The 14,734-nt window shown below is 34.9% G+C and overlaps 1 protein-coding gene across 1 annotated transcript; it reads right to left on the bottom strand.

The window, feature by feature from the left end:
* Nucleotides 1–12,967: 12,967 nt before the first annotated feature.
* Nucleotides 12,968–13,915, bottom strand: LOC108147845 (chymotrypsinogen B2). The gene is made up of 2 exons (XM_017274603.2): nucleotides 13,818–13,915; nucleotides 12,968–13,757 (listed from the first exon to the last, which is right to left on the bottom strand). The coding sequence occupies exons 1-2, from the start codon at nucleotides 13,887–13,889 to the stop codon at nucleotides 13,014–13,016; spliced, it is 816 nt and encodes a 271-aa protein (XP_017130092.1). The 5' UTR covers nucleotides 13,890–13,915; the 3' UTR covers nucleotides 12,968–13,013.
* Nucleotides 13,916–14,734: the final 819 nt, after the last annotated feature.

Raw genomic sequence — 14,734 nt, 5'->3', positions numbered from 1 at the left:
ACCTCTTTGCTATCCTTGTACTGCTTTTAAGGATTCTTTATTTATTTCCTGAACTCCATTTGGTACCTATTTTGATAAGCGACACATCTTTCTTTATATTCTCGCACGGCTTGCTCACTGTTCACCCTGCTTGCAGCCTTTTTTTGTACTAAAATCCCGTGCCTAGCGCATTGAACTGTTTTGATAACGACACATCCTTCTTGTTTTTCCGCACTGCTTCAGTGCTAATTTCCTTCATTGCTTACACTGCTTGCATCAAACATTACTTTAAATCCTGTGCACTGCTTTTAAGGACTTTTTTATTCCCTCACTAAACTGCTTACATTTTCCATTTGCACAAAACTCCTTTTTCTTTAGTTCACAAAATATCCTGAAAGGCTTTTCATGTATTTCTGGCAATTTTCCTTCACTGCTTACTTTCAGGGTAAAAAACTTCCCCTTTTTAAATCCCCACCTTTTAAATTTCGCTTCTTAAAGGGAAATACTACCCCAGTCTCTTAAATTTTCGGAGTTGATTATATGTTGAATATTTTAAATTATAAACATAAAACTATAACATTCAAAATAAGTAAAAAGAGAGAAATTTTATATTCCCAAAATTTGCTAATACCATAAAGTGGTTTTTATAAGCTGCAAGTATAATTAGGTATTGGATACCATTCATGCATATGTTATGCGCTTGGCTTAAATTTCTAAATAATTGAAAACCGCAAATTGTCCATGAACTTGTTATGCATATGTTCTGCTAATATATCTAATCTATGCTCTTCATAATTTATAATCGACTGCACATGAAACTAATCAATTTAAACCACCATTTGCAGACACCGCTTACATTTCATCACCACTTTTCCTCGGTTTTCTACCACCACCCACCCATTCACATTCCATTGACATTTCACGTTCGTCAGAGTGAAAGTCGCTGTCTATCTATCCGCTTGCCCACCGTCACCGCCACCGCCCCTCACTTTCACTCAAGGTGAACTCAATTGAATTCTCAACATTTGCACATCAATTATTTCACAAGCAGCTAGCGAACATTTTTTGTATGGCGATAGAAATAGAAAAGCAACACAAAAAATGAAAATAAATCCAAGCGTAGTCGTGGCTGGAAAATCAGTCAGGCAAACACTGCATTGGCGGCTGCAGTGGCTCCTGCTGATCCTTCGACGCCTCCACCTGCGGATATTTTTTTTTTTCACTTTTTTAAAATTTTTTTTTGGGGTTTTGCATCCACACCCACTCGCATAACAGATTCAATGTCAAAAATTTGACAAACTCAACAAGAAGCGAAAAGAAAAACAGAGCCGAACAAAAACACAACAACTAGGAGAAATTTTCCCAGAGATTTTCGCTGACGAATTTGTGGCAGGTTCATAAATCCAAACAAGCAACAACTAACTAACAAGAAGAAGACCGGCGCAAAGAACAACAGGCATTAAAAAATCAGCAAGAACCGAGATGAAGTTCACTTAAAAAAGTATGAATTTTGAAACGGTTTCTGTTTTAATTAACGTGCTGAAGTTTACAGTCAAGTAATGTATGTTTTATAGCGAACTTTGCGAATTTGTCGTATTGATAAATATTAAAATAAATAAATACCTTACAATAGAAGTTCGCTCAAAAAATAAAACAAAATTGTAACAACTTAGGAGTTAACCTTAGATTTATGAAATTATGCAAAAATTAAAGTTTAAGTAGTTATATAAGTTGTAAATAAACTAACAACATTAAAAATCTAAAGACAAACTAAAGTGGTTTTTCAATATATTATACCTCTTCTCAAAAATTAATGTATTCTCTATAATAAATAAATAAATATTCTCAATAATAAATAAACATCATTAAAATAAATCAAATGAAAAATGTTAGCCATTTCTGGTAATATTATAGCACAGTGCAGTCATTTAAAATAACTTTTTTCAAACGTGTGAGCTAAAGAAAAACATGTGGTGGATGAAGTGTAATTTTTGGCGCCAAAAAAGAGATAGAAATGCGGGAGGATGAGAGCTAGAAAAGCGAGAAAAAATGCCAAACAAAACGAGAGCTCGACACAAAAGTCGCTTTCAAAATTTATTCAGTCAGCGTCGAAGTTCATTTGAGTGTCATAAATCAGTTGGCCCCAGAAGAAAGAGATCCAGAACCAGAACCACCCACCCAGAACCAGGGAAAGTCGGTGGAAAATGTTGCCAGTGGGTGGACGGACCACTAAGGGAAAATTCAAAAGGAGTGCGGGGGCCAGGGAACAGGGGGCAAATAAATGACAACTTTGACTATTGGCTGCCATTGCACGTACAACAAACTGCAGCTTGGGCACGATTCAGCATCGTTGCCATGGCCCTCGCATATTTCCTTGCAGCGGAAAAGCGTAGGAAAAGCGTCGTCGGCAAAGGAAAATATTTTCGAAATCGTAGCTACTGCAGTAGCAGCAGCGGCAGCAGCAGCAGCATCAGCAGCAGCAAGTGGAGCCAAATGTCATGAGAAATCTAGTCCGGGGCACCCGGCACACAGAAAAACATTCCTTAAGCGGGTGGCATGTAGCCATTGGAAACTGGTGGCTGGTGGGTGATGGCTGGTGGGTGGTTGTGGGCTTTGGGGTTTTTCCACCCAAATTGGAGCCAAACATTTCCCCCATCGACTTGATAAAACATTTCTTCGTTATAAATCAATTTGAATTGCGCGAGCAGCTTAAGCGACAAACGATTTGCAGGCAGTCAACCACCGAGAAACCAAAAAACCAGAACAAACCAACAAGAATGGACCAACTAAAAAATGAAGGATATTCGCCAAAGCAGAAAATGCTGTTTATTTAGGCAATTTGTGGAAAAGACAAAAGGGAGTGAAAATCCGCCAGTGAAAAAAGCCATACTAATCGAGCTGGTACTACTTTTCTTAAACTATGGCATAAAATATTAATATTTATAAAGCTTTTATTTCAACAGCTGATGTACGAGTATTAAACCATTTTAAAGCTTTAAAAACAAGCCATTTACTTATTTTATAAATTCTTACAAAATTAATCAATCATAATTACATTCACTTTTTGCTAATGAATAATGCATATACATAAATCGCTTAAGTGTAACGCAAATTACAATGTGTTTTATGTATTATATGCATGTTAATAAATTTTCACGTCATGTTTTTAAGCCCCGGTTTTAAGAGTTGACACTCAAATAATTATAAACAATATGCTAATTAAATTTATTTTTATATTTGGTGAAATTCAAATAGAGTAGCCCACATTAAATCATTATATAAATGTATTTTATATTAACATTCTTAATTTCACTTTATGTTTTAAAGCATTTTGATATATTTATTTTTTTGAAATACCAAGCGATCTAGAATAAAATCAATACATAAAGTTTTTATTTTTGAATATTATACAACCGGAACATTGTTCGTATACATATTAATATGACTAGACTTATCTTAATCCTTTATTCCTAATCATCTAATTTAGAGGATTTTAACAAGTTGTTTATAGAATTATTTTGAACAGCTATTAAGTTTCTTAAAATCCTAAACGTACTAAATAAGAAATGTAAATGAAAACCGAGATCGAGAAAAATCGCTGTCAAGCCCTCGGCACTTGCTTATGTTAAACAATCCAGCCAAAAACTTGTCATGAAATTTGTATAAAGATAAGCATAACGATATACCCCTGCCGCCTTAACCCTTTTCCAACAAACATATAGTATATATAGTGTACTATATGTGTCCCATCTCGTTCAGCTGCTGCTGCTGCTGCTGCAAATGAAGCGCTAAATCTGCAAGTGTCAAGCACAGGAGCTGCAACAGCAACATTTCCTATTTTTTGTACGTATCTCTTTGTAAGCATTTTATTTTGGTTCCTTTATTTTGCTGTTGCTGCTACTCTGTGTGTTGTGTGTGTGTGCTTAATTTTTTTGTTTTATTTTGTTTTGTTTGAGGCAACACCAGCATTGTGCCGCATTTTGCTGCGGACGGGCCTTGCCCATTTGCATATAGGTGTGTGTATGTGAGGCTATGCGGAGATGCTTCCATTTAACCCACTGAGCTCGTTTTCACAGCCGCCAAAAGCAAAAAAAAAAAAAAAAAACAAAAACCGCACACAAACCGGAAGTGAAACAATGTACAGCGCTTACACATATGAATGGTAAAAGGTAGAAACAAAAGAAAAGAAGGTAATAATAAAAAACACTTTTACACCTGCCGGCAACAGGGCAACCCAGAAATTGTTTGGCCTAATGTTGTCCTAATGCCGAGCATTTCCCTCGAACAAACGAAATATTTGTTTGCGGAAATCATCAGCATCATCATCACTTCCGCCATGAGTTGCTCTAGCCCCAAGGAGCTGCCTCACGTGCTGGTGCCATTTCTTATAAAATTTTACTTTTACTTGACTTAACCTTCCTCCTGTTCTCAAGTATCCTGTTTGTTAGTTGGGAGTAGGGAGTTGTTTACCAGTCTAGGTTTTTTAGGGTCGGAGTTGTCGAAAGGTGTTTGTTCCATCGAGCACAAGGTGAGCAGCTGCAAACTACTACTACTCCTTCCCTGATTATTCAAAGGGTCAAGAGTCTCTAGTGCCAATCCACAGAATACCTTTCATTCTTACCCTCTAAAATTCCTCAGCCACACAGCAATAAAAATATTTAACAGTTTTCAACAGTAGTTAAGAGTTAAAAATCTCCTAGTATATGAACATTTACAAGGAATGGCAAATAAATCTAATCAATTAAAACTTTTTAAACTAAATTCAAACGAGTAATTTTAAAGAATTAAATAATACAAATATTTTTATATAATCACTAAGTTTTTAAACTCATTTGATATAATTTAACAATAAAATCCAGTTTTAATAATTTATGAATTTATGAAACAACTATGAAAATCCTAAGTTGTCCATCGTTTTATAAATGTAATATTTAATTCTTGAATACTTTCCTTGGAAATACTTTTAGCTATACCCTTTTTTCTCCAAGTCCACCTGAAAAACTTTGTGCTTACCTTTAACGCTCGCTTTAACTTGGCTTCGGAGCGAAAGTGGCTAGAAACTTGTTGGGCAGCCGCAAAGTTGAAAATTTGCCTCTGGTCTACATGGCGTATGTGGAATATCCTGGACTCCTGACTCCAAAGGAATTTCCCCCTCAAACGTCTTACCAAACCTTTGCTGATTTGCACTTGTCAAATTGCAATGGAGAACAACTGAAATTGAATTGTGGTTTTCCGGGGGGAGAAAGGGGGGGTGGTGTGGTGGTTGGACAGGGCGTATACGTAACTTGATGTGTTGCTCCTATGTTGACAGTTGTCACTGCCTAATAAGCGGCTGTAACTCTTCCGGAAACGTAGGTTAACACAAAGATCGGGGGGCCAAAGAAAACCAGGAGGGTCCAACTAACGAGTGGCAAACGCAAATTGCCAATTATGATGGCAAAGTAGTCGCTTATTTTGCTTATTTATGGCACGTTACGAATATTTGATATATTTACGACAATATCTTGCTCAGCGCACACACACAAGAACACAGAACACAGCACACACAACCTGGTCAAATGGGGAACCAGAAGGGGGTGCTCGAAAGGGGCTATGCAACCCCCCAAATTGTTGTACGTGCCGGGGCAGAATTTAATGCGGCCAGGCATATCAACAATTTATGCTATATCGAAGTGAGGCTACCATGCATACATATCAAAAAACTATTACCTACTATAAGATAGGTTTTAAATATTTATATAGTTATAAAGACAATATAAAATGATTACAAAACAAGCTGACTGTGTATTAAAGGTATTTTGTTTTCAAAGGTATTTAGGTTGAAGTTTAAGATTGCCTATTTGAAAATTTTAAATCTCCCCTAACACGAAATAGAAATTATTACAAGAAGTTACCTTAATTACTTCCCAAATTATAGTAAGATGTTATACTTGAACTAGAACACAAAACAAATTAATAAACAATTCTAAAGATTTGAACTAGATTTAATTAAACTACATTTAATAAGGAATATTTTAATAAGAACTTAACACAAATAAAAAAAAATTAAAGATTTTGTCTAGGAGTTAGGTTTTTATAAGGTTTTTTGATTGAAAACATTAGCTTATTAGTTTATTTCAGTACCTTAATGATATCAACAATGTAACCAGCTAAATAATGCTTAATTTAAAAAAAATGTTCTCAAGTGATATATTTTGCCTATTATAAATTTATATTTTTTTTCCAGTGCACAACCAGAGCCGCAGACTCGGCAGTAGGATGCCAGCATATGCATCACAAATAATTCGCATAGCTGGCCAAAAAAGTTGCCCTCTCAAGCAATTGGCATAGACGCAGCTTAATATGGGAATCATACTAAATATACCCTATATATATATATGCGCCCTATATTGGAAAAGATGTGAGATGACGATGTCAGGGGGCACTGGCAGTTTATAAGCATTTAAGCGGCTTAACTCGCCGTCTCTGACTTATCGCATTGTCATCAATTTGGTTAAGTAGATTTCCCCATCGCAGTCGCATTCGTTGATTGAAAATTTTGCACACTCCATTGGGTTTGGGGAAAGGACACGTAATTATTTCATTGATTGAAAATTCGTTGCTAGCCGGGTAACTGGATAGCTGGTAGCTGGATAGCTGGATAGGAAAACGGCAAGAAATGCGGAAAAACTAAGAGCCGACTACTATGCCGGCATAATCAATCACGTTTTATCGGGATAATTGTTTGGCACATTTTCCTGCATAAATTGAGCGGCCTTAGCCTTATTATTATTTGCGCTCAATTTCATTTGACTTGCGTGGATGAGAGGCGTTTATCCACTCCGCGATATACAAATGCGAATATTATTTATGCAACAAAGCAAATACACAAGCAATTAGCTTATGCCACAGACAAAAGGCGGTGGACGAGTCAAAGAGGCCCCGCAGGCAATGGAATCGAGTGGGATTATTATGTGCATTTCGAATGCGGCTGGCCATGCAGTTAAATGCACTGGGCAAACATTTGCAATTAGCCGACGGCCCCGGGGCCCATCAATTTTTGGTCAGCTTCGACCTCAATTATTGATTTAACCCTTTCATTTGACGCACCCAATGTGTTGACACACCAGAGACTTTGTAATGCGGCATAAATAAATCAGACTTTGACTCCCCTTCAATATCCCAGAAAACTGTTGTATCAATAGCATAAATAGCTTATAAATAAGTACAACTAAACTTAAGGTAAAATATAGCCATTTAAATAATAATACTTTGTCATATAAGATTAAGTACTATAAAGTTAAGTTTTATTAATAAAATATAAGAAAGTGAAAGAATGTTTTCAGAGGATAAACTGGATGTTATCTATAAGCAATACCCGAAAAATTAAGTTTATTTTTGAATATCAATTGCATATATAAATAGGTAAACTTACAAACATGGCTAATAATACTAAGCACTTATATAACGAAGTACTAAAATGTCTACTATCCAAAAACCTTCCCTTATTACCATAAAAATTCAAAATTAAAATAAGTGTTCAAAAGAATAATGAATAAAGGCATACTTAAATAGCTTTTAATAGTTGTCCATATAGGATGAAGTATTAAGTACATAAAACAGTCTTTTATAAATTTTAAAAATCAAACAATGGTTTTAAGACAATAATAAGATTATCCATATTAAATTTGAGCTATATTGAAGCCGCACAAATCGCCATAAAAAAAGGAAACAAACAAATAAACTTATTGCAGCATTGTTTGGCCGCAGAAGGTCAATGAATTATTGATTGTCAAGCCAACGAAAACTCCGAAAAGAAATCGCCCCCTTTATTTTGCAACTCTTCCAGCTCAATGGAGACAACTCAACTCGAACTGGCTTAGAAGGTTGAGTTGTCAAAGGAGTGGCCCCAAAGTGACTTTAAGTAAATAAATCTGAAAATAATGCAAGGCTCTGGGGCAAATAAATTCAACTCCTTTTGTTTGCCATTCGACAGCCGTTTGTGAGTTTTGTCCAGACTTAAATTTATTGCCAAGGCAGTCAAGTGTTTTCATCTCTCAATTCCCCAGTGCAATTTTTCGCCCCTCTGGCATGATTTCATCAAAGTGAGAACAATAATGCCACATAATAATATGCAAATTGATTTGTTAGTTTTACTCCTTTCTTTTTTGTTTGCTCACCCAAAGCCGCTTAGCAAATTGAATGCACACTGTGAGTTTTTGCAATTGATAAGAGCTGCCAAATAATAAAGCAGATTGTGCAGCACCAGCAAACAATGGCAATCATAACTATATCAGCAGAAGCTTGTAGGACTCACAGGGTGCGAACATTCAGGATAACAATAAATCATATTCGACTCGCACATCCGTATCAAATTGATTTATCTGCTTGACAAAGATAAATCGAATTAAAATAAAATCCAAAGAAACAAAGCTAAGCGCGGTGTGTTTGAACTCAGGGATTCCCTATAATTATAGTTTAAACTTTTAATTTATATGTAAGCTGATTATTGATATAAAAATGATATATTTAATATTTTAATTAAGTACTCAATACTTTTTTTACCAGTACAGATTACACATTTATTTAATAGGAACATAAATTCTGTATAAAATTTTAAATTTTAATTATTTGTTACATAATTTACTTCAATCCGAATACTCTCAAATTATATTTAAATACTAAGAAACCTCTCAACGATGTCATGGTTTGTATCATAAAATATTATAAATCAATGTATGTGTGGCCAAAAATCGGATTTGTTCAAAAATAGTGTAAATGAAACATTTATTGTTTAATAGAACAAAATTCAATACGAGTAAGTTGATTAAGTAAGCGTTTTTGTTTGACTCAAATGAATTGGCAATATTACATTGACTTTGTGGTGTGGCCTAGGGTTTATCACAAGCAAAAATATGAAAACAAAATTGTTCAAAATCAGCATGAACTTTCATTTTCATTTTTGGTTTTCTGGTCATGAGCTTTTGTTTGTATACATCTAATAAAATGTACAAATATTAATATATGCGATAAATTGCAACATTTTATATTTGGAAAAAAGCATATGGCAATATTGTGGCGAGTTTACATATTATTTTCATGCAGAAGAATAAAAATAGCGTATGAGCAACAGAAAAAATAGATTTAATGTTATTTATGCTGGCTTCTACTAACTTTCTGCTAGAATATGTAAATTTGGTAGTAAACAAAGGCAAAAATTGCATATTTTAAAAATGAAAATGTATGCCACATTTATTGGTATATTTTTAAGGGTGTTATTCTCGACTGTGAGGGAAAACTTTAAATGCATTTGTCATAATTTTAACCCAAACTGCTGAAATCAAAAGTTTTAATTAGCAAACCATTAGTTAATTAAGTATGATCGTTGCCAAATTCTCTAATGTCTGTCTTCATTATTCTCACAATTATGCCAATTAGAATGTCAATTATTATCACTAAATTGATTGCCATAGAAAATCAAACTCTCAATTGTGTGCTTGTGTGTACTATATATATTTGAGCTGCCCAAGGCCAAATTCTATTGAATTCTATTATGTATTTTGATAACATAGTCAAGTTGTTTAAAGTGCACATAAAAAAAATAGTTCTTCTATTTTATTATAAAATGAAACTCTCTATTTAGTTGTAAAATTAAACTCTCTCTTAAGTAACATAACATAGCCATAAAAGCGATTTTGAAACCCTAAGAAATTGATTTAATATTTGTATAATATTATTTTCTTAAATTCTTACTACTTAAGACATTATTGTTCTCAGCCCATTTGGAGTTGAGCCAAAGCTGAAAATCAAAGGGCACGCATTGTTAGCCAGAAAACTCCAATCTGGACCCAATTAAACACGGACTTTGGGGGCACTTGTCGAAGTCGGACAGTGAAAGTGGCCAAGGAGAAAGGGGTAGGTAATTGAATAGTTGTCGCAACAATAGTGCCAAGTTGAACGGAACCAAGTTGGTTCCATAAATCGCATACAAATAGCCACATGGGAGCGTTTGTATCGTTCTCAAACAAAGCCACAAAAGCAATGGCAAACAAAAACAGGAAGCGAGCTAATTACATTCCCCGAATGTGTGTTTTTCTGTGGGTGGTGAATGGGGTCATGGGATAGAAAACAATTTGTTGGCTAAATTATCTGGTAAATTAAGCAATTTCAATTCAACAAACGCAACCAAAGATGCTCTCACTTCTGAAACCTGAAACCTTCAAATTCTCGACGAATTTGCCCCAAAATCTTTTTTCTTAACTCAGATACACAGGCAGAGGCAGAGTGCTTATGTGTGCGTGAGGTGCGTCAAGTGCTGCACAAATCGGTTGCTAAGTAGCTCATAATGGCCACGCTTGCCCCAAAACGCTTCCTTTGGGAGGCCATCCTTAAAGTCTTTTTCCCCGCTCCTTAAAAGTGTGTGTATGTCCGTCTTTGTTTGAAGTTGTATGTCTCTTGAATATATAGTATACCCTAAATAATAAAGGTATCCAAATAATTAATATAATTTTAGCTTTTTTTCATTGTAATCAAATAATATTAAAAATATCTTGAGTAAACATTTTTAAATTATTTATCTAAAGCTTATTAAAAAAAAGGTTATTTTTAAACTAGATTTTAAAAGAGGACTTAAAGAATTACATTTTTAAAAAAGGCCCTTAAAATGCTTTTTAAGGCTAGAGTAAAATTAAAAAGGAATGTCCTAAAGAAGACAAAATTAAAAGATAATTTGTTATCAAACTTTTAAAGTTTGACCTTAAAAATTGCATTTAAAAAAACTCTTTAAACATGTTTACATTAAAGATTAAACTATATATATGTTTCTTTTTAATTGGTTTTACTTCTGTTGTTATTTTAGCTCATGAACGGGCCTTAAAAAAAGGGTTAAAGGTTACCAAATGCGACGCATACAAATGCTGGCTCAAAACTATTGCACTTGTATTTGTCGTACGTGTGTACAGGTGAATGGTGGTTAGTATGTGTGCGTGTGAGAACTTTTGATAAATGCAGATTTTATTGTAATTCGATATCAATTTGGGTGTGTGTGCAGAGGCAGCCTGTGTCCCAACCGATTGCCGGTTGGGCAATCCTCCAATATTGATATTGATTCACAATTTAATGGCAAACATTTAAACTGCCCAAAAGAGCGTATTAAAGTGAAATCAAAAAAAAAAGGCAAACAGCTTACAGCCAAGATCCATTTCCTCAACCACTCCACTTCACTTTTGCAGCCAAATGCCGGGCCACATTAATCAGACAACTACGACGGGCAAATTACAACAGTTTTGTTTCGAAAATGTTGCCATTTAATTTAATGAGACATCATTATGCCAAAACTTTAATCTCATCATCAGAGGTGCCAGTAAAAGCAGCGGCAGGGTACAAAAAAAATGTAATTATTGAGACAGCGCTTTTTTTGGTTGCAGACAGCAGGTGCACACAAAAAAATCACCTACTTAAAAGCAAACATTACAAACTAATGCAATTAAAGACAGCAGATGCTCAGGGAAATAGTTACTTGGCAGATAAAATACATGTCAATATTAGAATATCACATTTTCCTAAATAACAAATTTGTTTAAAATAATAATCTGATAGGCACTTTAATTATTAAAGAATATTAAAATCCAAACAAATATTTTGTTGGGAAGCTCATCTATATTAATGTTGCTTTTTTTCAAAATTGTTATTAAAACAATTAAAATTTTGACATTACTATGAGCAATAGCCTGTAATTGGAGTACACATTATATTTTATTCAAGTGTGAAAGTCAAGGGGAGGTGGGCGTGTGGGTGATGTTGTTAATGATGTTTGGCAACTTCAACTCCGGCCTGCACACACACACATGACCGCAACCACACATACACATGCACAGGCACACCAATACCCTCACGAGGAGGACACCTTCAGCATCCAATTAGCGGCAAAACGAGTTTCAGGATCTCACTCAAACATACGTGTGCCCCATCCATATATCCATCCGCCATCCCTTTCTAACAAGCACTCGAATCGCTCTTTTTTTTCACACGGCAAACGCAACTCACATATGTTTCGTGTGTTTGTGGTAGTTTTTCCCACACATCCCCCCACACACACACATTCGCCTTTGTACAGCAGCCAACAAACAAACAAACAACAACAAACAAGAAGCGAGCAAAAAAATGAGAAATGGCAACACTTTAATTTTGAACGGCGTTTCGCCCACAAAAACTCCCACACCTCCACCTTTCTAGAATTCTGCTACCTGCCCTTTTTCAAATGCGAATTTTTTAGCAGAGATTATTTTTGTTTGCACTCTTCACTTAGAGAAAATTTGAGTACAAATTGGCATAGAAGCTACGATATGAACTAAATCTAAATTTCTCTGCCAGAAATAAACAACAAAATTGTATTGCTTTCAATATTACTGATAATTATACTTCTTTGGGCGTTTAACAAAACAATAAATAAAAGGGAATAAGACTCTGCTTCTGTTTAATAGGAAATTATAATGAATATAAATTTGGTATATAATTTAACATTTTTAAATTTATCTGTATATTATATCGAAAAATTCTTTATTATTTTTAAAGACCTGTGTTAAAACTTTTTCTTTCATGTTTCAAAAACAGAAAAGAGCCTAAAAACGTATAAACAAATATAAGATAAAATATTTATTATTTTAAAAGAATTCGTAGAACTCATATAATTAATTATAATGGTCATTAAAAAAGCTCTATGAGTTCCAAATAAATTTGGTTTTACCTATATACTATACATATATGTGTATATTTTTATTTTTACTTATATTTATATATGCCAGCTAAGTTTTTGTTAAGCTGATAAGACAGGGAACCGATGATAACCCCAGAAACGACAAAGTACTGAAAAGATATTTTTTTTCAATAATTTTGTGAATAATTTTGCAATTGTTTTCTCGATTTGGTAGAATTAATAAAACTTTCTGTTGCCAAAAAAAAAAACTGAAAATAAAACTTCTTCCATATAAATAAAAAGATATTTCATGTCTTCTTTTGTTGAATATTGATTTAATGAGGTAAAATATGTTGGATCATTAATATTTCATTCTCATTATGTATGTTAATTGGTAATCAATCCAGAATCGCAATTCGGCCACATCCGTGAAGAGAGTAAAATTTGTGTTAGTGGGCTCGCGCTTTCCCCAGTTGACGATGCCAACCTGTAGGAACTGATTGTCTACAATGCAAATCAGGGGAGCACCGCCATCGCCAGTGGAGTCCCTGCCCTGCAAGCCAGTGCCACAAATTTGTTGGCTGGGCACTTGACGCTTTAATTGCGCGGAGCATTGAGCTTTGCCTAATATACCGATATCGGTTCTTTTGATCGCAGTGGGATAGTCCTCAGAGTCCCAGTTCTCTTTTCCCCAGCCGATGAAGAAGCAGCGCCCTCCATCAATTGAATGTTCCAATGTGCGCAGGCATATCCTTTCAACGTTGATACTCTTATCGAATGTGGTTTTCAGAACAAGCAAAGCCATGTTGTTTGCTGCGTTGTGCTTATTATATCCTTCGTGTCGTATTATCCGTGAGACCTGAATGTCTTGATGTGGGCAATCATCCGTCGTTGAGACATTGTATTCGCCACCGCGCACCACCAGATCATTTTCGGCAATATCCTCTAGTATGTGAGCGGCAGTTAAGACCAATTTTCCTGAGATCAAAGATCCCGCTCCTATGTAGACTTTTAGTCCATCGCTCTGATCAAGTAGCGCAACCAACCAGGGATATTGACCTGGAAAACTTTGGTATGGTTTGTAGTTCCTTGCGCTGCATTTCTCCTATTAGCGAATTTATTTATTATGAATTAATACGTTAATATTTTGTATTTTTAGATTTACCTGATTAGTTTCCGATTGTTGACCATTCGCAAAGCTGAACAGCAGCACGAGAAATATGAAATATAAAGTCATTGCTTGACTAGGTTTCAGAGCAGAATGATTTCGAGCGCGTTCAGAAATACTTTGAGAGATCAGAGATGAGCTTATCAGTGAAATTATTCAAACTTCTTGAAATGCCTCTTTCTCTCTCGAAATTGTTATCAATGTTCTATGCGGGTAAGTTGAATTTAATTATATATGATTCATTGTTCTAGTGAAATTATTCATAAAATGACTTAATGGTGATCTAAAATTCAGTTGAGAGCATATTTTGTTTTCTTTTCAAGTATTTTAAGTTAATTCAAAATAGATTTATTTCACGAAGCTTATTAAAAAAAAAACATAAAAAAACATAAAAACTCATTCTTGAAGTCACCTGGTTTCATTTCTCTCAGTGACCATTTTTTTTCCGCCTAAGTGTAACTTTTGCATAATACTCGTAGTTGAATGAAAAAAGAGAAACAAAACGAAAACTAGTTGCATAGTGCATATGTGCGAGGAGTCAACAAGCGAATGGTTGTCGGGATTCAGCAGATTCCAATTAAGTTTTAAATTTTTAGCCGACCAGCTTATGAATGATGGCGTTCATTTCAATGGCAGCTCACTTGGCAAATGCCCAAAGATGTTTGCCTTTCCCTTTCTTTCGGCAAAATGTGCTAATCATTTTCTTTGGCAACGAAATAGCCGAAATGGTGAACACAAGAAACAAGCTCCTTGGTCCCTTGAAATTTCCCCCCATTTTCCACGGCACCTTTCAAGGACTTTTTCCGCATGCATTCCCAAGTAGTTGAACATGGAAGTGCCATTATGGGAAGAAATAAACAAGAAATGGAACAACAAAATATTTCTTGAAGAATTGAAAATGCCCTTTGTCTTTA

Source organism: Drosophila elegans, unplaced genomic scaffold (genome assembly GCF_018152505.1).
Source record: "Drosophila elegans isolate 14027-0461.03 unplaced genomic scaffold, ASM1815250v1 contig_814, whole genome shotgun sequence".
In the NCBI taxonomy this organism is placed as follows: domain Eukaryota; kingdom Metazoa; phylum Arthropoda; class Insecta; order Diptera; family Drosophilidae; genus Drosophila; species Drosophila elegans.
The sequence above is the reverse complement of the archived record's forward strand: the minus strand, read 5'-3'. Positions and strand labels throughout refer to the sequence as shown.

Coding starts and splice junctions, on each gene's coding strand:
- LOC108147845 (XM_017274603.2), bottom strand. CDS start 13,889: ATGACTTTATATTTCATATTTCTCGTGCTGCTGTTCAGCTTTGCGAAT. Junction 13,758..13,817: donor AACAATCGGAAACTAATCAG/GTAAATCTAAAA, acceptor ATTCGCTAATAG/GAGAAATGCAGCGCAAGGAA.